The 25,480-nt window shown below is 54.2% G+C and overlaps 1 protein-coding gene across 1 annotated transcript; it reads left to right on the forward strand.

Moving 5' to 3' along the window:
• Nucleotides 1-2,632: 2,632 nt before the first annotated feature.
• On the forward strand, nt 2,633-24,123 carry MAPK4 (mitogen-activated protein kinase 4). The gene is made up of 5 exons (XM_039733356.1): nt 2,633-3,344; nt 14,430-14,574; nt 19,533-19,694; nt 21,405-21,606; nt 23,403-24,123. The coding sequence occupies exons 1-5, from the start codon at nt 2,799-2,801 to the stop codon at nt 24,088-24,090; spliced, it is 1,743 nt and encodes a 580-aa protein (XP_039589290.1). The 5' UTR covers nt 2,633-2,798; the 3' UTR covers nt 24,091-24,123.
• Nucleotides 24,124-25,480: the final 1,357 nt, after the last annotated feature.

Here is a 25,480-nt window from a genome sequence, read left to right on the forward strand (position 1 = left end):
TCACTGGGTCCCAGGCTGCCCTTGAGCCTTGCCATGGTCCTCAGGGCCTCCAGCAGCTCTGGGGGCTTCAGCAGCACCTGCTCCCTTTCATGCCTCACAGCTGGGGCACCTTCCTGCTCTTTCCTGGCAGAGCCTCGGGGTTCATCCACCTCCCTGTCCCCTTTCTCCCCCTGTTCCCTGCCTGGTTTTGTCCCCCTGGTCTGCCTGGACCAGGGCACCTCTCTGCTGGCTGCACAGCAGCTTTCTCTGCTCAGTCCTTGCGTGCAAAAGCCAGCATTAGATAATTGCTGGATTGAAAAGAGGCTGTAATTATTTTTGCTTCCCGACTGGAGGAGCAGGCAGTGCTTGCCAAACAGCTCGGGAGCTGCTGGCAGATGCTCCTCCGAGGGTATCCCTGCCCTGCCTACATCCTCTCCGTGTGCCTTCATTTCAGCTGGCAGCTGGCTCCCTCCCCAAATCGCTGCTGCCCTGGAGCGCCGCCTTTCTCATCCACCCTCAGCAACGGGCCATTGCTCAGCGTTTAGTGTTTTCCCTGCTATTTTGTTGTTCCTGGTAACTTCTGCCAGGGAGCAGGAGGGTCCCAGCAGCACTGCCTGGGGAGCACAGGGCACAGGAGCAGGCTGTGAACCCTGTGCCAGGTTAATGGAGCACCTCTGGTGATCAGGGGCTCTAACAGAGCCATTGCTCTGGCTTGAAGAACACAACAGGAGCAGATCCACAGTTGTTTTATTTTATTTTATTTTATTTTATTTTATTTTATTTTATTTTATTTTATTTTATTTTATTTTATTTTATTTTATTTTATTTTATTTTATTTTATTTTATTTTATTTTATTGTATTTCATTTTAGTTATTTTTTATTTTATTTATATTATTATTTCATTTTAATTATTATTTTATTTTAATTTACTTGTTTTATTTTGTTTTATTTTATGTTAGTTTATTGTTCTCTATTATTATTTCATTTTAATTATTGTTATTTCATTCTAATTATTTTATTTTATTTTATTTTATTTTATTTTATTTTATTTTATTTTATTTTATTTTATTTTATTTTATTTTATTTCAATGTTCCTCCTCTGGGCAGCACGGGACCTCCCTGTGCAAGGTCACGTCACAGCCCCTGTGCAGCCGGGTGGTCCCACAGGTCCCCCAGCCCGGAAGGACCCTCGGGGGTGGCACAAGGATGGAAATGGGGTGCAGCAAGGCATCAGGGGTGTTTGGGAGCAGGGTGGGGGCCAGGCTCAGGCAGGAGAGGTGTCCTTGCTCCTCTAGGCTCACGAAGAGCTGCAGGGAGATGTGGTGGTGCGCTGGGAACCTTGTGCTGATCATCTGGGAGGAGAAGCCCAGCTGCTGCTCCTGCTTCAGACCTTTAGTTCCATTTTGTTTCCGAGTGATGTGAAAACCACAGTGGGAAAATCGGAGTGCGCTGAAGGTCTTGAGCTGTCTTTTCCCAGCTGGAGCAGCTGTGAGAAGTGGTCCCTTGCCCATGGCCACCTCTGCAGGGTCACCCAGCACCAGACAAGGACATTCAGTCAGGAAGATCCCCAAGAACCGGGATCCTCTGGCTGTGTGCACCCCTGTCCCCAGCAGGTGTTGGTGTTTGCCCGCAGAGACAAGGGTCTGGTGCCAGCAGACTCCTTCCCAAGCCTCTGCAGCTCGGTGAGAGGCTCCTGGGCAGCTCGGGGAGCTGTTGGCACAGCGCAAGGCACAGAGCTCTGGGATCTGGGGCTGGGCTCCAGAGACGGCTCAGCCTGCTGCCGCTGCTCACCCACACGCACCACATACAGCTCCTCCCTGGGGCAGAAAACAAACTTTGTGTCCTTCGTGTGTAAATATGTGCATATTTACCTGTCCAGCTGTCATCTCAGAGAACCCAGGATGGCATCCTGGGGCTGCTGCCGGCATTTGCTGTGCGACCTGAGTTCGGGGGGTGTCACATCCTCACACGCACTTCTGGAGGCTTTCTGCAAAAACCGCCTTGTTTGCCTGAGCAGCTCTGGTTGTTATACCCTGGAAAGCTCCGTGGCTCTCTCAGCTGCCCAGCAGGGAGGGTTTGCACCCTCATTTCTGTGATGGTTTTGCTGTGTGGTTTACATGGGCAGTCACTGACGTGACACACTCTGTGCAGCTACTGCAAATTGCTCCGCAATGTTTTCAAGAAAATTTAAAAAAAGAGGAAAAAAAAGCCAACAAAGGGGAAAGAAGGGGAAAGGAAGAGTTACAGATGAATGACACACTCTGTGCAACTACTGCAAATTGCACTACAATGTTTTCAAGAAAATTTTAAAAAAGAGAAAAAAAAAAGCCAACAAAGGGGAAAGAAGGGGAAAGGAAGAGTTACAGATGACGCAGAGACTTACAAATGAAAAAGGGAAAATTAAGCAGCTGAAAAATGCTGGTGGTGTTGCATGCCTTGGGAGGGGATGACTGATGATCCTCTGAAAGGTCACAGTTTAGCTCATGGTCAGCCTTCAGCAAGCTGTGATATGGGCAAGGCACGGGCATCAAATGGATCTCTCTTTGATAGAGATCTCCAGGCTGCATTTCTCTACTCTCCTTAGAAAGTCCATTGATTTCTCACCCAGTTTAAAACATTTTATTTCTCTCTCTGCGTGTGTCCTCAGATTTATTTTCACCCTGTGTCATCTTGAAGCGCCGGGCTCAGAGCGAGCCCCCTCCCCGGGCACCTGTGCGTAATGATGAGGGCCCTGCTCTCCAGCTGCCTTTCTGACCTGGAGGCCCTGGCGCATTCCCGGCTTTCCCAGTGACGAGCGCGGAGCAGCGGGCAGAGCGCCATGGCAGAGAAGTGCGACTGCCTGGCCAGCATGTACGGCTACGACCTGGGCTGCCGCTTCGTCAACTTCCGCCCGCTGGGCTACGGGGCCAACGGGCTGGTGCTGTCGGCGCTGGACAGCCGCAGCTGCCGCAAGGTGGCCGTGAAGAAGCTGACCCTGGGTGATGCGCGCAGCGTGAAGCACGCCTTCCGAGAGATCAAGATCATCCGCCGCCTCGAGCACGAGAACATCGTCAAGGTCTACGAGGTGCTGGGCCCCAAGGGCGCCCACCTGCGCGGGGACTTCTTCAAGTTCAACATGGTGTACATCGTGCAGGAGTACATGGAGACGGACCTGGCGCGGCTGCTGGAGCAGGGCAAGCTGGCCGAGGAGCACGCCAAGCTCTTCATGTACCAGCTGCTGCGCGGGCTCAAGTACATCCACTCGGCCAACGTGCTGCACCGCGACCTCAAGCCGGCCAACATCTTCATCAGCACGGAGGACCTGGTGCTGAAGATCGGCGACTTCGGCCTGGCCAGGATCGTGGACCAGCACTACTCGCACAAGGTAGGCAGCGCAGGAGGCAGCCAGTGTGTGGGTGATGTGGCTGGGATCTTCCAGGGGAACTGCTCCTGGAGCCTCTTTGGGCAGCAATTCCTTTCCCTGTTTCTCTTTCTCACCCTGCTGGGTGATTGCTGTTGGTGGCCACTCTGCCCCAATCCGTGATTCCCCAATCCTGTGTCCAGGGATTCCCGGTTTGGGTGAGAAGGGACATTTAAAGCTCATTCAGTCCAACCCCCCACCAATGAGCACAGACACCTTCCGCTAGGTGGGATTGCTCAGAGCCCTGTCCAGCCTGTTCTGCCATGTTTTCTGGGCACAGGCCATGCGCTGAGCTCTGCCCGAGTCCCCAGGGCTCTGCAAAGAGGGCACGGGAAGGGTTTGAGAGCCCTTCAGCTGCCTTGCATTGCTTTATATTGCGTGTATCAAACACACACTCAGGTATTTTGCTCTGTCTCAGCAGTGGACTGTGGGGAGGCGTGTGTTTGCTTGCTTTATTCAAATGACTAAGCTCTGTGTTTCTTGGTCTGCTGCTGTTAAAAAGCACAAGCTGTTGGAACCACATGGAGAGGGGACCTGGCATGTCCACACCCACTCTGCTGGGCTTTGTCCTCGCTTCGGTGCCAACCAGCTTCTTAAAAACCCAATTTCATTTGAATTGCATTCATTTAACATAGGGGGAGAGGAGTGGGTCTTTGAGGTTCAGCCAAACCCTTTCATCTGAGGTCGGGATCCAAATGACACATGAAGTTCTTTGCTGTTTGGCACTCGGTGTGTCATGGAGGAACAATAGCGTGAGTGGCCGGGGCAGCCTGCAGTGCTGACAGCGGGCAGGCAGCGTGGGAGGGAGGGATAATGGGTGAGAAGGCTCTGTAACACACAGTCCTGATGCTAATGGATCCTGAGCAGAGCTGCAGATGTGAAGTGCAGGTTGCCTTCCAGGCTGGAGCCCTTGAGCAGTGGAGGAATGTGGCGGAGGCTCCATCAGGCTCCACGTGTTCCTGGGAGAGCACAAAGCCACGGTGTGGCCTGCAGCTGGCTTCTGGTTAAAGCCACTCTTTGGTGTTGTGAGATGAGATAGAATCTGTTTTCTAGTGTCCGTGGGCGAGGCTGGGGTCCCCCATGGGTCTGTTGTTGTACAACAGATTTAACAGGTTTAAATGCACTTAGCACTTACCATTGAGTTCCCGTCCCTTGCTCTGGGAAGGGAAGCAGCAGAGGATGACAAAAAGACAATCTCATGATCCTGAGCTGATTTATTCTGGATATCAGTCTGGGCTGTGGGGAGAAACAGAGCCTGGGGAAAAGGAATGAGGCTGCAGGAAGCAAGCACGGGTCCCTGTCACTCTGCCTGCCCTTTCTGTGCTCCCTTCCTCACTCATTATTTATGGCCCAGCTCAGGAAGAGGCTCCCAGCTCTTCAGACGTGTGATTTGTTTGTTTAAAGTCAGGTAAGTCCCAGAGAAAACCCCTGCAAACAAGGCAGGCTACATGAACACAGAAAGTCTCTGATTTAAGGGACATCGTGTTGTCAGGGACTAGGGGATCAGGGTAGGAGTCACCTGTTCATGTCTGCTGCAGAATTATTGTTATTTCTAAGCATAATTATTGTTATTTCTCTGTTGCCTCAATAACAGCCAGTGCAGTGGAAGGAGCTGTCAAGGGCTGCAGCTTCATGTTGGGGTTATTCTGGATATCAGTCTGGGCTGTGGGGAGAAACAGAGCCTGGGGAAAAGGAATGAGGCTGCAGGAAGCAAGCACGGGTCCCTGTCACTCTGCCTGCCCTTTCTGTGCTCCCTTCCTCACTCATTATTTATGGCCCAGCTCAGGAAGAGGCTCCCAGCTCTTCAGACGTGTGATTTGTTTGTTTAAAGTCAGGTAAGTCCCAGAGAAAACCCCTGCAAACAAGGCAGGCTACATGAACACAGAAAGTCTCTGATTTAAGGGACATCGTGTTGTCAGGGACTAGGGGATCAGGGTAGGAGTCACCTGTTCATGTCTGCTGCAGAATTATTGTTATTTCTAAGCAATCCTCTGTTGCCTCAATAACAGCCAGTGCAGTGGAAGGAGCTGTCAAGGGCTGCAGCTTCATGTTGGGGTTTAACTCTGCCAGAAGCCACTGCACGAGCATCTCCAGCTCCTCACGGGGTGGGAGGCTGGAGCATCAGTGCAGAAAATCCCATCTGAGTGTGCAGAGAAAGCTGGATGCTGCTCGGGATCATGGCAGCAGCAGATCTTGTCAGGCAGCAGCAGGGCTGGGTCTGCCAGGGCTACAGAGGATGGGGTGTGGGTCAGCCCTGCCTTTGATGTCCAGCACTTCAGAGATGGCTCAGAGAAATCAATTCCGTTCCCCGTTTCTCTTTCAAGCTCTGCTCTCCTGCAAGGCGCGCTCAGATTGATGAGCCCTGTGCTCTGGCAGGAGGCAGCAGCAGGAGGCAGAGCAGTGGAGCATCCCGAGTCTGAGGCTGTGGGGACTCCACCCTGGCGACCCCCGATGCCCTAGCATTTTAGCTTTTGTATCTTTCAGATTCTGTATACTGCTTTAATGCATAGCTCTAAACTCCATATAAAGTGTTGGATACTGTCTTCACATTTTGAGCAGGAAGAACAGTCCCTCTAGGCCTGAGATCCAAGGATACCTTACAGCCTCAGGCCCCAAAAAGTATAAACAAAAGTAAATTGTGGGGAGCAAACTGGGAGTGTGTGACTTCATTACCTGAAGCTGTAATTGAAGGATTAACTCCTGATACGTAAATAGACAAAACTTACAATTGTGTGAAAATATCATGACCATCATCCACCTTGGGTGAGGCCTCTGGGAGGCTTTGACTGCCCAAGGTGTAGCTATTGAGGGCCTTTAATAAATACCCACTTTAGCAGAGCAGGTTAATAAACACCTCACAGCACAGAGCTAGTGCTGCCAGCCCAGGAGCAGATAAAATCCTGCAGCCTTTGGGCAATTAATTACCCCAAAGACCCTGCAGATCCAAACCTCTGTCTAAACCAGCTGCACCTCTGTCCTCACGGTTTCCTGAGAGCCTTTGCTGTGTGACGTCTTGAGTGCATGGATTTTTTTCTCGTGGCATGTTTTGTGTCTGGAATGCGCTTGCACTAATGGCTGGGCTCTGCTAACACAAACGATTGCAGGTTGTGGTGTTATTTGTCTCAAAGGTCACATCTCTTCTGACCCGATGTTTCTCAAACCCCAAAGCATCCTGCTGAGTGTTAAAATGGCAAATATGAACCACGCTGGATTGTGAGCAGAATTTTAAACACAGCTTGGAGTACACATCCCACCTGAATAATAGCCCTTGCCTGGCAAGATGTCTTGTTTATGTGACTTTCATCAGCCAAACGTTGAGTTGGGATAACGTGGTGGGAAGGGGAGGGCTGCCCATCCCTGGGGGATGCTGAGCTGGGATAACGTGATGGGAAGGGGAGAGCTGCCCATCCCTGGGGGATGCTGAGCTGGGATAACGTGGTGGGAAGGGGAGAAACGGGAGAGCTGCCCATCCCTGGGGGATGCCCTGAGGCACAGTGAGGAGCTGGCTGCCCCAGCTGCGAAGCAGAGCAGCTTTGGCTCTGTCTCTCCCAATGTCTGGCTGGTTTTGCTGCTCATACCTTTCTCCATGTGGTAAGAGCAGCATGGGGACATCTCTTTGTCTAAAATGTCTCCAGAGCAAACAGCAGGGACTTCCAGCTGCCAGGGCCACGTCCAGATCTCAGTCTGCACCTTCCCAGGCTGCCCAGGCTGACAAGTTTAGCCCTGCCTCGGACTGGTGAGGTTCTAGGCTCGGGTACTTGCCGACATTTCTTTAGGGCACACAGTAGCAGGTGTAGCAGGAGAGAACCTTCAGGAGTTGATCCTGTTCATCCACGTCTCTCTCTCATCCTGTCTCTTCCCCAAAACTCTCACCACCCAGCTGTGCAGGCTCCTCTCTTTTCCACCATGCTCCCTTTATCCCTGGGAGTTTATCCCTCTGGAGCATCTCCACATTATCGCCTTTCTCCTTGGCCGCTGCTGTTTGTGGTTTGAACACTTGGCGCTGCACCTCGGTGCCCAAATGGTGAGCAAAGGGGGGTTGGAGGTGAAGAAAGGAGCATTCCCAGCCTCCACAAGGTCCTTATCCTCGTGCAGGACAGGCAAAGCTGGGCATTTCCTGCTCCCCTTCATGTCCTTGGGGAATGCATTCATCCAACCTTCCCCACCGGAATCCTCTGCAATGCTCCCTCTGTCTGTGGGGCCCTGCCTGCCCCCGTGACCCTGTCCCTGTCAGTCTGTCCGCAGAGGCTCCTGGGCCTGCTGCCCATCTCCAACCCATCCATCCATCCATCCATCCATCCATCCATCCATCCATCCATGGAAGAGGACCTGCTCTCCCTTTCCTGTTGGCAGCATTCATTACACGATTAATTGGCAGAAACTCCACCCCATGGAGATGTGTCAGCCCTTTTAGGGGAGTTGTTGTGGTAAATACTTCACAGACCATCTTCAAAGCTTTGAAGTCCTCCTTTAGTTCCGTACTTGCTGTCCAGCACAAGCATGATCGCTTCCAGTCCACCCATGAAATGACAGAATTCCCAGTGGGGTGGTGGTGAGGAGGAGTTCAGGGCAGATGAAGGTGTGGGGCTGCGTGCTCCTGTGGCCAGGACCACCCTCCGTGTCCAGCCCGTGGCAGCCGCCCATGCAGCTGGTGCTGACCTCCCCGCTGTGACCCCAGCGCGTTTGTTCTGCCCTGGCCTCCGAGAACACCACTGATCATCTGTACTCCTGAGATGAACGCCCTCTGCCCTCCCAAAACCAGAGCTGTCACGCTGCCGGGGCCAGCACAGCAGCCCATCTCCTGTCCTCCTGTGGAGCAGCATTCCCGCAAACCCAGCGTCTCCCACAGCCCCTCCTAGAACTGCCCGACCTGCATTTTATAAAATGAGGTTAAAAACCCTGCTGTGAAGAGGCAGGAGCTTGCTGCTGCTCCAGGATTATTCCAAAAGCTTGGGCTTGTTGCTATTTTGAGGCCCCCATCTGCACCAGGAGCTGATCCGGCTCCCACGAGTGCAGCAGCAGAAATCCTGACTGTGTTTGTGGCTGGCTGCACGGATACACAGGCTGTGCTTGGATCCTGATGGATCTCCAGTTTGAGAGCACCTGGTCTGCCCCTCTGCGGCTTCTTGGCTGGAGGAAGGTGGATTCTGGTGTGGGGCACACCTGGCAGAAGCCTTGTGCTGCGGCGTGGGGGCTGCTCGGTTTGCAGGAGGTGGATCCTGCACTCCCACGGCCCCTGGATCCCTCCGGCTCCGGGGAGGAGCCCTGGGGGTGGATGGCGTTGGTTTTGGAGCAGCTCAGTGCTCCCCGTGTGCTGCCGGGGTGTGCCAGACTCCCTCAGCACCCACGGAGGGCAGGTTCAGTGTGTTGTCGCCAGAGCGACACCGGGATGCAGCAGCACCTGCCCGGAATTGTTTCCCCTTCTGGTGTTTACAAGCAAAACGCAAAATATGTGTTGTGTAAGGAATTTGAAAAAACATCCATTTCTCTTTGCTTTCCACTCCCCTTGCTGTGCTGTTTGATACGACTTGATGCTTATCCTACCTGTAGTGAATTCATCACCTTTATAGATTGCCTGAGCTGTTGACACACAGGCAGGAGGACAAGAGGAGAAGCAGGAAAATGATACTTGAAAATCACAGGGGAAAAAAAAATAGTGTGGAAGGTCTTAGACTCGAAACTACTTCTGTTTTTCAATTAACTCCATTATGTTGTTTCTTAAAGAGATTCTTCAGTGCAGAAAGAGCTGTGCTGAATCCACAGAATATTGTCACAAAGATGTATGTTCCATCTTAATTAGAACTAATTAATACGCTTTGGCTCTCGCACTTTCTGTCTGGTTGAATCTACAAAAAGGTGAAATCCTAGCCTGGAGCCCTGCCTCGCTCAGGTGATGGCCAGGAGTGCCTGGGCTCCCAGCCTGGCCCCACAGCTCGGGGCTGAGTCCGTGCCCAGCCCAGGTGCGAGTGCGTCCTGTCCATGGCAGTGACCTCATCCCGGGATGGGGATCCTGGATCCCAAAGCTGCGGTGCCATTTCTCCCTGGAACCTCTTGGTCCACAGGACTGCAGTTACTCCCTGCAGGCAGCAGGGCAGGAGCTCGGTGTTCTCTGGAAACAGGGATCTAGCCCAGGTTTTATCCGGGGGAAGGTGCCGGGGCTGTATCTGCTGCTCGAGGCTGTGCAGGACCTCCAGCCAGGTTGGAAATTCTCCATTCCCAAACCTCCAACCGCTCCTCCCTGTATTCCACCCCGAGGAAGAGGAGGGATAACGCAGAGCCCAGTGTGGAATGCCCCGGGAGGCAATGGCGGGGTCCTGAGTGGTGGGTCCATGAGGTGGGATCCTCAGAGTGCAGCAGCAGAAATCCTGACTGTGTTTGTGGCTGGCTGCACGGATACACAGGCTGTGCTTGGCTCCTGATGGATCTCCAGTTTGAGAGCACCTGGTCTGCCCCTCTGCGGCTTCTTGGCTGGAGGAAGGTGGATTCTGGTGTGGGGCACACCTGGCAGAAGCCTTGTGCTGCGGCGTGGGGGCTGCTCGGTTTGCAGGAGGTGGATCCTGCACTCCCACGGCCCCTGGATCCCTCCGGCTCCGGGGAGGAGCCCTGGGGGTGGATGGCGTTGGTTTTGGAGCAGCTCAGTGCTCCCCGTGTGCTGCCGGGGTGTGCCAGACTCCCTCAGCACCCACGGAGGGCAGGTTCAGTGTGTTGTCGCCAGAGCGACACCGGGATGCAGCAGCACCTGCCCGGAATTGTTTCCCCTTCTGGTGTTTACAAGCAAAACGCAAAATATGTGTTGTGTAAGGAATTTGAAAAAACATCCATTTCTCTTTGCTTTCCACTCCCCTTGCTGTGCTGTTTGATACGACTTGATGCTTATCCTACCTGTAGTGAATTCATCACCTTTATAGATTGCCTGAGCTGTTGACACACAGGCAGGAGGACAAGAGGAGAAGCAGGAAAATGATACTTGAAAATCACAGGGGAAAAAAAAATAGTGTGGAAGGTCTTAGACTCGAAACTACTTCTGTTTTTCAATTAACTCCATTATGTTGTTTCTTAAAGAGATTCTTCAGTGCAGAAAGAGCTGTGCTGAATCCACAGAATATTGTCACAAAGATGTATGTTCCATCTTAATTAGAACTAATTAATACGCTTTGGCTCTCGCACTTTCTGTCTGGTTGAATCTACAAAAAGGTGAAATCCTAGCCTGGAGCCCTGCCTCGCTCAGGTGATGGCCAGGAGTGCCTGGGCTCCCAGCCTGGCTCACAGCTCGGGGCTGAGTCCGTGCCCAGCCCAGGTGCGAGTGCGTCCTGTCCATGGCAGTGACCTCATCCCGGGATGGGGATCCTGGATCCCAAAGCTGCGGTGCCATTTCTCCCTGGAACCTCTTGGTCCACAGGACTGCAGTTACTCCCTGCAGGCAGCAGGGCAGGAGCTCGGTGTTCTCTGGAAACAGGGATCTAGCCCAGGTTTTATCCGGGGGAAGGTGCCGGGGCTGTATCTGCTGCTCGAGGCTGTGCAGGACCTCCAGCCAGGTTGGAAATTCTCCATTCCCAAACCTCCAACCGCTCCTCCCTATATTCCACCCCGAGGAAGAGGAGGGATAACGCAGAGCCCAGTGTGGAATGCCCCGGGTCCATGAGGTGGGATCCTCAGTGGTGGGTCCATGAGGTGGGATCCTCAGTGGTGGCTCTGAGGTCCCACCACTGAGGACCTCGAGTGGGTGATGGAGAGCAGCAGCAGGTTCCTCCTCTCCGTGGGTCCTTCCTGGGCGTGCGGTGGGCGATCCAAGGTTTTCCAGCAGATGGAAGTGGGGAGATGGCAGTCAGAGCCAGGGCGAGGGGGAGCATTAATCACAGTGAGAATTAGCCACCACCAGGAGCCTCGCGTGGCAGCAGGAAGGTCAAAGATGTGTCCATTTGGCGAGTTTTTGCAGGGAGTTTTCTCTGAGGAGTGAGGGGAGGAAAATGTTTGGCTTGTTGTGACTTTGAGATATTTGCAGCGTATCGCTCATGCATCTTGCATGGTGCAGACACCCCCGAGAACTCAGATCTCCTTGCTGTCAGAGAGGAGAAACACATGAGCAGTGTTAAATCCACAAGGAGGGTGGCACTCCTTCCCTGGGAGAGGGAAGAAATGGCTCCAGCTAAGAATTGCCCTGGATTACTGCCCTCAGAGTTTATTTTCTTCGGATCCTCCAATAAATTCCAGCGTCTCTGTTGTTGGGAATAACTGCAGTAGCTGAGAGGTGGTGGTTTGATCTGATGATGCCTGGGGGTTTTTTTGCTGTTTCTGACTGAGCAGCATTAGCAAAAATATAACAGCATTAAAGGAAACTTCTTAGCTAATCAGTCTGCATTACAACTTATCATGAGAAGGCCAAAATTAAAATGTTCTTTTAAAAGCAAGCCCTTTATGATTAAAAGCTTGATGACTCGCACATTTGGGAATTGGCACGAAAACCTGCACTGGGGGAAGAGGAGTGTGATCAACCTCGTGGTGTTTGTGGTGGTGCACTGCTCTCGTGTTTAGGTGGAGAGATGCATCCTACAGCACTCCAGGAAATGCTGTGCAGCACAACTCCAGGCATAGTGCAGCTGAAAACGGTCTCTGGAACTAAATCAGTAGGGATGGAGCTTTCAAATAGGCTTTTATGTGAACTGTGTTCATGCTGTCATTGCATTTTTACGTTCTCCAAATGCTTTGTGGCATTTAAATGCAATTCGGCTTTATAATTTAATTTTATTTTGCTGCTCCTGCTGCATTTCAATCTACCTCCTTCTGTTAATGTGTTATATTTAATATAGAAAAGGCTGCTTATGAATATTCCAATGTTATCCCGGTGCAATAACCATCCATGCCCAGCCCTGGTGTGGCAGTGAGGGGTCCCTGCAGGTGCCAGGGTTATTTCCAGGCTAGGACACACGTCCTGGCTCCAGCAGGACTGTGAGCACCTGGCTCTGGTGACAAATCCCCCAGGTGGGCTCAGGAGCAGGAGGGCCCTGCTTCAGAGAGGGGGTGGCTTTTGTCCCACGGATGCTGCTGGGAGCATCTCCTGTGGAACTGGGTCAAGCATCCCAAACACCATCCCCACATCCAGCACAGTGGCACTGGGCTGAGGAGCTGCCCCCCCCATGCTCACAGCACAGTGGCACTGGGGCTGCCCTCACCATCCTCACAGCACAGTGGCACTGGGGCTGCCCTCACCATCCTCACAGCACAGTGGCACTGGGGCTGCCCTCACCATCCTCACAGCACAGTGGCACTGGGGCTGCCCTCACCATCCTCACAGCACAGTGGCACTGGGGCTGCCCTCACCATCCTCACAGCACAGTGGCACTGGGGCTGCCCTCACCATCCTCACAGCACAGTGGCACTGGGGCTGCCCTCACCATCCTCACAGCACAGTGGCACTGGGGCTGCCCTCACCATCCTCACAGCACAGTGGCACTGGGGCTGCCCTCACCATCCTCACAGCACAGTGGCACTGGGGCTGCCCTCACCTTGCCAGATCCACAGCAGCCTGTGTCAAGGAAGGGAGGTGATTTGTTGGGCAAGGCTCAGGCTCAGTGCAGGAAGAACAGGGTTTCCCATCCCTGCATCAGCTAGGTGCTCCCCTTAAGGGCTTTCCCAGTTATCCCATGGGATCATGTTTTAGGAGTCTTGGCTGAGAGCCCTGGACAGTTCTGCTCCCCATAAGACAGCTGCTGGTACAGGAGGCTTTCCTTCTGTGCTCTGCCAGCAATCCTCCCTGACCCTTTTGTTTTCCTGGACAATGTCTCACGTGAAGGGGATTGGGATTTGTGGGATGCATCCTGCAGGGGTGACCTGGAATGACTCGGGCAGGTGTGATCCGCAGGTCTGCGCTGCCGAAGCCATCTGTCCTGTGCAGGCGGTGCTGCAATACCATGGTGACAAGCAGCCAGTGCCTCTGTCCCCACTGGTGTGCCCCGGGTCCCTGCTTCCCGCGGGGCAGCCGGCTCCACCCGGCCGGGCAGCAGCACAGGCACGGGGGCAGGATTCCCTGCGGAGGGGCTGCAGCGGGGAGGGACCGGGGCGGCTGGAGGAGCTCTGCTGCCTGTCCCTGTGCTGAGCCCTCTCTGCTCAGGATGGAGGAGCTCTGCTGCCTGTCCCCGTGCTGAGCCCTGTCCCTGCTCAGGATGGAGGAGCTCTGCTGCCTGTCCCCGTGCTGAGCCCTCTCTGCTCAGGATGGAGGAGCTCTGCTGCCTGTCCCCGTGCTGAGCCCTGTCCCTGCTCAGGATGGAGGAGCTCCTGCCTGTCCCCGTGCTGAGCCCTCTCTGCTCAGGATGGAGGAGCTCTGCTGCCTGTCCCCGTGCTGAGCCCTCTCTGCTCAGGATGGAGGAGCTCTGCTGCCTGTCCCCGTGCTGAGCCCTCTCTGCTCAGCATGGAGGAGCTCTGCTGCCTGTCCCCGTGCTGAGCCCTCTCGGCTCAGGATGGAGGAGCTCTGCTGCCTGTCCCCGTGCTGAGCCCTGTCCCTGCTCAGGGTGGAGGAGCTCTGCTGCCTGTCCCTGTGCTGAGCCCTCTCTGCTCAGGATGGAGGAGCTCTGCTGCCTGTCCCCGTGCTGAGCCCTCTCTGCTCAGGATGGAGGAGCTCTGCTGCCTGTCCCCGTGCTGATGTGGGATGCATCCTGCAGGGGTGACCTGGAATGACTCGGGCAGGTGTGATCCGCAGGTCTGCGCTGCCGAAGCCATCTGTCCTGTGCAGGCGGTGCTGCAATACCATGGTGACAAGCAGCCAGTGCCTCTGTCCCCACTGGTGTGCCCCGGGTCCCTGCTTCCCGCGGGGCAGCCAGCCCCAGCCGGCCCGGGCAGCAGCACAGGCACGGGGGCAGGATTCCCTGCGGAGGGGCTGCAGCGGGGAGGGACCGGGGCGGCTGGAGGAGCTCTGCTGCCTGTCCCCGTGCTGAGCCCTCTCTGCTCAGGATGGAGGAGCTCTGCTGCCTGTCCCTGTGCTGAGCCCTGTCCCTGCTCAGGATGGAGGAGCTCTGCTGCCTGTCCCTGTGCTGAGCCCTGTCCCTGCTGTTCCAGGGGTACCTCTCTGAAGGCCTGGTGACGAAGTGGTACCGCTCCCCCCGCCTGCTCCTGTCGCCCAACAACTACACCAAAGCCATCGACATGTGGGCAGCTGGCTGCATCCTGGCCGAGATGCTCACCGGGAGGATGCTCTTCGCTGGTAGGTTTCTGTCTCCTGTTCATTCACTTTTTTCCTCCCTCTTTCCTTGCTGCCCAATTCCGAGGCTTTCTAGCCCGGCAGCTGTGTGGGGAGAGGAGATACTGGTGCCCTGTTCCAGCAGGTTTGTACTCTGTGCCATGGGTTTGGATCGTGATTGGTGTCTCCAAGCTATTTCTTTCCTTTGAGGGAAGACATCTGAATGCCGCCACCCATTTTTAGGATTTACCTCTAAGCACAAATTGCAGCTGTAATGGTGAAATGCAGGAAAAGACAACAAAAGCCCAGCAAGGAGTTATCAATGCAGCATTTGAAGCTCAGCTCTGACATTATTGAGAAGAAAACATGTATTTAATGGGGCCCCAAAGATGCTGTGTCGGGAGCAGAGCTGTGCCTCCCAAGCTGGGACACGGAGCCATGGGCTGAGGGACGGAGCAGCTGCCCTCTGCCTGCTGCAGGAGCTGCTCCCCTTGCAGCCCAGAGCTCCCCTGGGCTGTCTGTCCGTGCTGGCAGGGCTCTGGATGACCAGGTTTAACGCCTTTGCTGAGCAGCCGTTTGCAGAGCTGTGTAAATAAATAACCAGACCCGTTAATAATGGAGGAGGTTTCCCTCACAGATATCTCAGCGCACTGCTGAGCTCCACAGACTCGGTTGCAGCTGCTCTGTTGCTGCCTCCCCACTCCTGCTTGCAGCTTCCATATTTCTTTTGTGAAAGCTTTAAGATAATCAGTCAGTACCCTTATGAAGAGATCATTAAAACTGCCTCCCTTTCCTTCCTTATCTTCTTCCCCAGTTTCACCAAAGCTTTCCAGTCCAGGGGTTTCAGCTTTGAAAACTGTGTGTTTAACCTGTCTGCTCCTGGTGTTTCCTTGGGAAATGTTCTAGGAGCAGGGGCATCTGCACATGCATGTGCAGGGAGATGCTGCAGTCTCTGTACTTATTCCTGACATCAAACAGCAAAACAAGAGCTGCCTGTTGAGCTCTCCTGGCCACCAGCACAGCTCCCAAGCTTTTTTGGCTTTTCACATTGTGCTTTTTTTTTCTCTCAGCTCCAGCTTGGGTTTCTTTTTGCTCTTTGTGGATCCCACTGAGGTATCCAGGGTGGTGCTTTAAGCTCATTTCATGGTGAGGCAGGGGCAGAAGTAGCCCTGGGATGGGATTATCTGTCCTCTGCCTGGGTGAGCTGCCCCATTCCACACAGGAGCATCCCCAGGCTGGCTCCTGAGCCCTCAGCAGGTGGAGACCAGAGGTGATTTGAGGTGATTTGGTGATCAGAGGTGGGGTTTGGCACACCACAGCCTGGGCTCAGCCAGGCACACGCTGCGAGCGTCCCTCATTCTCTGCCTTCCAGCCCAGCGAAATCACTTAATAATCCCCAGGTGCTGGCAGCGTGCTTGGTTAGTGGGTGGGGATCAAAGCCAAGCTCAAAATGTCAGCTCCTTTTGGGTGGCTTTGAAAATATGTCATTGTCATGGGAGGTTCTGGCCGCTGCCCCCTTTTCCTGGCCTCCTCCTGTGCCAGCAGGTAGAGCAGGGCCAGGGCAGGAGCCTGGCAGCAGGCAGGGTGCCCGTGGTGTCTTTCATCTGCTGCTCTCCAGAGAGGAGGAGGAGAACATATCCCAGCCCCTCAGAGCAGCTAAAACTCACAAACACCTGCGCAGCAACATGAATTCACAGAGCTGCTGCTCTTCTCCTCTTTGCTTTGGAGAAGGAGCTCGCCCCCAGTCAGCTGCAGCCTCCCTCCCTGCAGGGTGAGAGCTTCACAGAGCTGCAGGTGACACCGTCACAGAGCCCTGGGTGCCAGCCAGCCCTGGGTGCCAGGGAAATGACAGCAGAGTAGTTCAGAGAAAGCCTCCAGCCTGCAGCAGCCCCTTGCCCTGGGTGAGTGGTTTCTTGAGAGTGCAGTTTAAATTGAGTGCTCAGCATAAATCAATATAATTAACTCAGTAGTCCATCTGGGGTGCTTAAGCAAGGCAGGTAAGTGAAGGTGATTGGTTATTTGTAGATGTCACTCACTGCTTCCATTCTTCCACATGGATTATTGGATGTGCAGCCAAAAGGGACCCCAGCCCCTCCCAGGGCCCCCTCCCTGGGTGCTTTGGGTTTGGCAGAGCCCTGGGGGGCACAGCCAACCTGGCTGTCCCACAGCTCACGGGGTGCAGCGCATCCTCAGCAGCTGGAACCTGGCTGGCAGCCCTTGGGAGAGCTCCCCAGCAGCACAGAAAACAGGGAAGAGTGTCCGTGGCTGAGCAGCTGCAGCTCCCTCCTGTGTCTTTTCCACCGAAAGCAGCAGCGGTGGAAGCAGGAGTAAATGGGGAAAAAGGAGAAAAGAGGAGGAAAAAGGAGGAGAGATCTGTCCTTGCAGATCTGCATGGGGTTCGCAGTGAGGCTGTGACCAAGAGCTAGAGATGGCACAGGGGCTTTTCCCGTGGGATCAGGGCTTGCTCCAGGGCTCGCGTTCTTCCCTGAGGCTTGGCTGCAAGCCTGGAGAAGGTTCTCTTTTCCAAGACGTGGTGCAGAGCTCCTCATTCTCCCCCTGTGTAACAACAGCCTGCCGCGTTTATTCTGCCACCGGTCCGTGTTCTCCTTTTCAGGAGTTAATACCTTCAGAAAAAGGGCCCTGGGAATTCCATAAATAGCGGATAATGGAAGAGAATGGGGTTTCTTGAGAGCCATAATTCAAGGCTTCCAGCACTGCATTAGCAGCTTCTTTGTGTGACTAAACACGGTGTCTCTTGGCTGCCAGGTATCTTCAGTGAGCAGTGGCTGGGGCTGCACTGAGGGAAAAGCCACAAAGGCTTTGTGACTTTTATCACCCTATAATTTTGATCACAGCTGGGGAATTAGCCAGGCTAACAAGGTGTTCATTTCCTGGTAGATATCTTTAGTTTCCCCTGGAGCCACGCTGTGAATCTCTGAGTGGCCTAAAATTAGTTCTTCTGTAGGAAAGGGAATTAATCTGCCCAGGATTGATATGGGAAGGGCGTCTCTCCCTCTGTCTTCTCTGCTTTTCCTGTTGCTCTGTCTCGTTGATTGAGTGGCTGTGTGTGGTGCTGGTGGCCAGCTGGGCTCTGTCAGCACCACTGTGGGGCTGCCTGAGCTCACTGCTGTGTCACAGCTCTGCCCTGAGAGTGGCCACCACACTTTGCTGGAGAAGGGAGGAGAGTTTGCCAACATCTCTCATCGTCCCCACCCTTGCCCAAGGGGGCTGTGCTGGGGGTCAGCGCTCTCGGCGTTGCTCTCATTGGGCCCCTGAGCTCCCCTGATGGGGGGAAACCTCCTTTAAACAGTTCTGTGCCAGGACTGAGAGACACACGGGACTTTTTTCGGTCTTCAGGTTGCTGTTTATTGTCATCTTATCAGAAACTTGCATGCTCTCTGCACCAGACAGCAAAATGGTCACAAGATGTACAGTTTCAAGGTCTTTTAAAGCTGTTTTATCCAATTAACTCTTAAAATGTACTTTATTTCTACCTTTCTACCAATAACTAATCCTCTGTCTGTCCACGTAACCTCTGCACTGAGGACACAACGCACTGCACTTCCCACAGCCAATCCCTCTGTGCCACCAGCACTGCAGAAATGGATGAAGAAGAAGAAGAAGAAGAAGAAGAAGAAGAAGAAGAAGAAGAAGAAGAAGAAGAAGAAGAAGAAGAAGAAGAAGAAGAAGAAGAAGAAGAAGAAGAAGAAGAAGAAGAAGAAGAAGAAGAAGAAGAAGAAGAAGAAGAAGAAGAAGAAGAAGAAGAAGAAGAAGAAGAAGAAGAAGAAGAAGAAGAAGAAGAAGAAGAAGAAGAAGAAGAAGAAGAAGAAGAAGAAGAAGAAGAAGAAGAAGAAGAAGAAGAAGAAGAAGAAGAAGAAGAAGAAGAAGAAGAAGAAGAAGAAGAAGAAGAAGAAGAAGAAGAAGAAGAAGAAGAAGAAGAAGAAGAAGAAGAAGAAGAAGAAGAAGCTCAGACAATGCCCAAGATCATCCATCTTACCTCCTATCTACCTTTACACTAAAAACCCAAAACTCTGGATTTCTCACCCTGTGACAAGCTACACTATTCTCAATCGTCTGTTTCACAGCCCTGTGGACTCCAGTCCATCCCAAAGGCTGGGAAGCCCTCTCCGTGGGCGAAGGTTAAAGGCAGTACTTCCCTGAGGGTCGGGACCCCTCAGGGCAGGCAGAGGAACACTCCCTGTGCCCTGGCTTCCAACGAGCTCCATGGTGTGAGTCTGGAAAACTCGTGCTGACCCGCAGGGAGCTCTGGGCTGTGCAGGGCAGCCCCTGCAGACACCAGGGAGCTCCACGGGAGCAGGGTTGCCTCAGAGCAAGCAGAGCCCATCTCCTGTGGGGGGCACTCCCCTCCTCCCTGCTGGCCATCGATGAGGTTCACTTTCCTTGTCGTGGATGGGATGGGTGCTGCTGGCCATTGCAGCAGCCTGAGATCCACCCCTGGGCCAGCAGGGGCTTGGTAGCCCAAAACTCCCCCTGTTTTGGCTGCCCCAGGCTACTCCGTGCTGGCCCTGCCTCTGAGGACAGAGCATTTCTACCCAGCCCTCCTGGCAGGCAGGAATTCCAGGGCGCAGCTCCGTGTTCCTGCCAGGCTGCTCTGCCCACGCAGGAGGCTGGGAATCCCCACGGAGCGCTTGGTGGCATCCCAGAGAGTCTGGAGAGTGGGAATGGTGCTCACTAACGGGGTGCTGTGCTTGGCTCTGCTGCTCTCCTCTCACTGACGGGCAGCCAGCCCTGAGCAGGGATAAATGTGTCCTGGAGGAAAAGGACTGAAATGGCACACGGCAGCCGTGGGGTTGTCACCACCAGAGCCCGACTTGGTGCCCAGCAGCTGCTGGGAGCTGGTCAGAAAACACCTTTCCTCTTGGGGTTGGACACCTGCATCCTTTAAAGGGGGAGCCTGGGGACCCCTGGAGCTGACAATACCCAGTTTAACCTCTGTGTCTCGTCTCGTTCTTCCCGTTCAGGGGGCCACGAGCTGGAGCAGATGCAGCTGATCCTGGAGACCATCCCCGTCATCCACCAGGAGGACAAGGAGGAGCTGCTGAAGGTGATGCCCATGTTCATCAACAGCACGTGGGAGGTGCGGAAGCCGCTGCGCAAGCTGCTGCCCGAGGTGGACAGTGAAGGTACCGTGGTGGCCACTGGCCCAGCAGGGCTTCTGTCCTCGGCGCTCTTTCCTTGGGGTGCCACGGGGGCTGAGGCTGGACAAGGCTGCACGTCCCTGTAGCTCAGGTGTCCCCACTGCTGTCCCCTCACAGTGGCCTGTCCCCGGGCCCTGCTGCAGGACAGCTCTCACGATGCTGCGCCGTGCCCGCAGGTGGCTCCCAAGGGTGAAGCACACTTCCCAGGCCCTTTGGAGGCACACCCCTGGCTCCCCGTGTGTCTCCCCGAGCTGTGAGCGAGGGCTCAGCCCAGAGGCTCTTTCCAAGCCCTGTCTGCTCCCTGCTTCTGGCCTGAGCACAGCTGGGCAGCACAGCCAGGGACAGCCTTCTCCTCCACTAACAGCTCCTGAGGCACTACAGCCAGGAGCACCAGCAGGGCTCTCCTGAGCTCCTTCTGAGGGTTACACCAGGCCTGGCCACCTGCTTTTGGGAAGAGGTCAGGACCAGGCTTGGCTCACATTCTGGAGTGACTTTTCCTTGTGAGAAGTGCCGTGCCTGGCCTTGGTGACACAATATCCATGGGCCAGGGGTACCTGGGGCCGTGCCAGCCCCCAGCCAGCAGCAGCAGATTTATTCCCTGCCGTGGCTGCAGCAGGAAAGGTCACCCGTGCCCTGTACATGATTCATTGTCATCTTCCTGCCTCGCTGGCCCGTGTGCATCACAATATATAACCCGTAATGTGTTCTTGTGACCTTACGGAGCAGCTGATTCCTTCCTGCTCAATGAGGCAAGCCATGAGGTAATCTCAGGGAGACAGTCAGAAATTGGTTAATGTTTAAGCTCTGGGGCAGCAGGTGTGGCTGTCCTCCCTGCTGAGGGGTTCTGTCCCTACAGAAGCTGTCCCATCCACACAATTACACCTCCAGGGATGTTCCTGGAGGTTTCAATACAAAGCTGGATCTGAAGAAAGGCATCATTCCTATTTTTATTGCCTACACTCAAGGGGACTTTCCCATGAAAGAATCAACTGGACAAGCAACAACTTCAGTGACAGGATTTTACCTTTTCACATAACCTCAGTAAAGGGACTCATCAGAGAAATCACAGCAAGCCCTCTACATTTAGGTTTAATTGCACTTAAATTCCCTGTCATCACAGAAAGAGTTCACGCTCCACAGTCTTTCTAAAATCATTTTAGCCACTCAGAATTCTTCAAACATTAATGGGCAAAATACCTTCATAGCATCAGTCGCGCCAAAGGCTTTTAAAAGTTGCAGCAAATCTAATCCACTCCAGTGGGGCCTAAGAGGTGAAATCAGCTGTCTGAAACGCAGCGTGCTTGTTGAACGGACCTGAGGGTGTGGAGGCAGACGCCAGGGCCTTCCAGAGGCCGTTTTGGGGTGAGATGCCAGCTCTGTGCTGGGGGGAGAGAGATGCCAGCTGTGTGCTGAGCCCTGGGGCTGCAGCCCTGGGTGTGTGTGCCACCCTGGCTGTCCTGCAGGTGTGAGGGTGCTCTCGCAGTCGTTCCCCAGCTGTGCTGCAGGAGGTGACTCCTGGGGGCTGCAGGCTGCTCCCCTGCAGGCTCACAGCTCCCCTGAGCTGGCTTGGGTGCACCTGGGGGCAGCCTTTAACTCACCCCCCGCTGCAGGGGGATTTGCTGGGGGGGCTCGCCGTGGCAAGGGAGCTGCCCTGCTTTTGAGGAGTGGCTGAGCTTGTCTGTCTGTGCCTGGCAGCTATCGATTTTCTGGAGAAAATCCTGACGTTTAACCCGATGGACCGGCTGACGGCCGAGATGGGGCTGCAGCACCCCTACATGAGCCCCTACTCGTGCCCCGAGGACGAGCCGGTGTCCCAGCACCCGTTCCGCATCGAGGACGAGATCGATGACATCCTGCTGATGGAGGCCAGCCACAGCCAGATGTCCAACTGGGACAGGTACCGTGCTGCAGGGCAGGCCCTGCCTGCGGGGCTTTAGGCAGGGCTGGGCTGGTGAGCCTCGGGGTGGCTGGGCTCCACCTCGCCTGCTCCAGACCCAGGAGACGCCTGCTTTTCCTTCTCCCTGCCATGTTGTAATTCCAGCCCAAGCTGCCCAGAGGCTCATCCTGGATTCCACAGGCACCAGAAGCTGAGCCTGCACGCCCTGGTTGCTGAGCGCCTTTCTGCTCTTGGTTTTACTCACAGCCTAGCTTGTCTTCATGTGGGTTTAAGTGGCCCTGCAGCCCTTCCCTCTGCCCTCTGTACCTGTAGTACAGGTACAAAATAATGTAATTCTTGTACCTTTTGGGGACAGGGCCTGATTTGGAGTGTTATATTCACCACTTTTCAAAGTGCATAACCCCAGAGGCCACAGATTGGCGGCCTCGTCAAAAATCCTGAATTGTGTTGACCTTTAAGTGGTTTGCTGGAAGCCCTGCTGGAAGTTTGTCACAGCTCAAGGCCTTGAGCTGAGTCTCTCACGTTCTAGGTGATTCCCCCATCACTGGGCCAGTCCCAGCACTGGAGCAGGCAGGACAAAATAAGCAGCTAAGAATTAAAAAGGTTCAGTTTTCTGTGGAGCTCCTTGTGGCTGTGGGGGATGAACTGGCTGAGGATGTCTGCAGCATTGTTCCTCCCTGCAGAACAGTTAAATATCCTCACCTTCCAGATCCACTGGGTCTCACTCAGGCAGGGAGGAGGGCTGGAAGCAGGATATCTACCTCCAGGGTATCCCCAGAGCAGCAGCTCAGCTGCTGTCACCTTCCTTGGTGTGACTCAGGGGGCTGAGTGGGGCTGTCTGCCCCCAGCTGGGGACATCCCCTACCAGGCTGTGGCTCTGCAGCACCAGCCAGCTGCTTTGGGGACAGCAGGTGGCTGTGGCCGTGTGCTGAGGGACGCCTGAGGAGCAGCTGGGTGCTGTGACAGGTCCCAGGAGCTGGGATAGTGTGTTCTACAGGCAGCTCAGTTAGGAACCAGTGAACCAGGTGTCACTGGAGAGCCCTGGGTGCTGTCGGGCACGTGCAAGTCAGGGACTTCACCCGGCTGGAGAGCTGCCACTGAGCAAGGTGAGCCTCCAGAAATGCTCTGGGTCCTTGACATCAGAACAAACTGGTGATGGCCAGCCTCAGTGGGGCTGCTCACAGAATCACGGAATCACAGAATCACAGAATCACAGAATCACAGAATCACTGGGATGGAAGAGACCTTCAAGATCATCAAATCCAACCCAGCCCCAACCCCTCAACTAAACCCTGGCCCCCAGTGCCACATCCAGGCTTTGTTAAGCACACCCAGGGATGGGGACTCCACCACCTCCCCAGGGCCATTCCAGAACTTTATCACCCTTGCCATTAAAGCTTTTTCCTAATATCCAACCTGTATTTCCCTTGGCACAGCTTAAGGCTGTGTCCTCTGGTTCTGCCAGTTTGAAGTTCATGTCTTTTACTGTTCTGTCACCAAGCAGGAAGGGCTCACCGAGGTGTGTGGGCGAGGGCAGATTGGGTATTCATGGTGTTATTCACGTTTTAACCCGAGTGGAGGGGAGATGATCGACATCTAAAGGAAGGGGCCACTTGGTTTGGTTGTTGGGCTTTCATTCCTGCATCTCAGGCTCTTGATAAATAAAAATTATTGCCCCCCTGACAATTTGGCAGAGGAGCAGGCTATCTGTGCTGTCAGAAAGGCGAAAGCAGCGGGCAGAAGGCCAGCAGCAGTGCTGGGGCTGCCCGTGCCTCACAGCAGCGTGTCTTTGGCAGGTACCACATCAGCCTCTCCTCAGACCTGGACTGGAGGCACGACAAGCACCACGAGATGGACGAGGTGCAGCGGGACCCGCGCGCGGGCTCCGAGGGCGCGGCCGAGGAGGCGCAGGTCGACCCGCGGAAATACTCCCAGAGCAGCTCGGAGAGGTTCCTGGAGCTGTCCCACTCCTCCATGGACCGAGTCTTTGACGCCGACTGCGGGAAATCGTGCGACTACAAAGTGGGGTCGCCCTCCTACCTGGACAAGCTGCTGTGGAGGGACAGCAAGCCCCACCACTACTCAGAGCCCAAGCTAATCCTGGATTTATCCCACTGGAAAAGGGCGACCATAGCGCCCGCAGCTGAGCTGTCGCTGGAAGAGGAGCCTTCCAACCTGTTCCTGGAGATTGCCCAGTGGGTGAAGAGCACGCAGGTGGGGCTGGAGTGCCCCGGCTCTCTGCCGGAGGTGCAGGAGCAGAGCCTGCCCTCGTCCCCTCGCCGCCTCCGCAAGGAGCCCGCCGCGGTGGGCAGCGAGACCGAGCCCGAGTTCGACCTGGACGTCTTCATCTCCAGGGCGCTGAAACTTTGCACAAAGCCCGAGGAGCTCCCGGACAACAAGCTCAACGAGATCAACGGGGCCTGCATCTCGGAGCACGCCGGGGACATGGTGCAGGCTGAGGTGTTCCAGAAGGAGCGGTGGTGAGCGCCCCGCGCCTCCCTCTCCTTCCGGGGCCGTGCAGCTTCCCTGAGCATCCCCTTCCACACTGCACCAAACGCCTTTTTGGGAAAGGCAAGCACAAACCACACGCCCCCCCTTGATGCCTTAGAAGTGCTTCTAAGGGGATCGAGAGGTGCGGATGAAATACTGAGTTTCTTACACTGCCTTAACAATCTTGCCTTGCGATCTCTGGGACCTGTTTGAAACTTAAATGTACGAGGGGAAAAACGACAGTACATGGTAGGTTTGCAAACAGTAGTCAAATAGACTTCCTTTCCTTTCTTTTTCTATAGCAACTTGAAATGACAAGGACGAAATTAACATTTTCAGTATGGTCAGATGCCCTCCTGGTTGGACAGGTTCCCAAAACACCAAACTTTGAGCCCCTCTGAGGCACCTGTGTGAGTACAGGTATGGCACAAAGTGATGCCAGCCATCAGAACGGAACTAGAGGTAGAGTTTGGCCATCAGACAAAAAAATAACTCTCTGACAATGTTAATGGGGAAGAAATTTGACCTACAAAGTATGGGCCGTTGGGGATTTGTTTTATTTTTTTCTGAGGAGAAGACAAAGTTTTTGCTAAGTTTGTGGTTTCTCACACCAAAATCTCCCCTCGGCTGCACGGGGTGCAGCAGGGGATGCACGGGGATCTGAGCTTTCCGAGCACTTGGGAGGGCCCATGGATGCACTTGAGTGCAACAACCTGGTGCTGCTGCCAGCCCTGCCTCGGACAGCTGCCATGAGACCAGCAGAATTCCAGCAGGGAGAGCTGGGAGCGGGCTGTCCCACGGAGTGACACTGCACCACCAGCCACGCGGGCCCAGCAAGGGCTCCCACCCACCTCTGCTGCTGGAAAAGGAATCAAAGCACTACTGGCTTTCCTCCTGACAAGGATCTCGTGAAGAAAACAGCAGTTCCTGTGGCACGAGGTTCAAAACTGGCCTCTTCACCCCCAGCTTCTGTGCAGGATGCTGCTGTCAGCAGGCAACTCTGTGTAAATAGATGAAGACACAACTGATCTACTGTACCTTCTGTTTTCATCCACACTTCTGAGCACCTTAATAATTAATCGGCTAACAAGAGTTTGTATATGGGAGAAATGTTCTATACTTATATTTAACCCAACTCGGCAGCTTTTTAAACGGAGATCTGTAAATAGTGCAGCACAGGATAGCCTCTGCTTTCCTCACCACCCTGCTCACATTTGTAAAAGAGAAACTGCTGTATTTAGTACTGCAAGGCCCATATTTAACTACTCCTAGTTCAATTATTTCTACCCTTTTAACAAGCAATCCACGAAATGCTCTGAGATGTGAAGACACTCGTGTGAGGCTCAGATAACTAACAGCAGTGTTTACTGTTCTAGCCCTGGTT

The sequence above is a fragment of the Passer montanus genome, unplaced genomic scaffold (genome assembly GCF_014805655.1).
Source record: "Passer montanus isolate IOZ18808 unplaced genomic scaffold, ASM1480565v1 scaffold86, whole genome shotgun sequence".
Taxonomy (NCBI): Eukaryota; Metazoa; Chordata; class Aves; order Passeriformes; family Passeridae; genus Passer; species Passer montanus.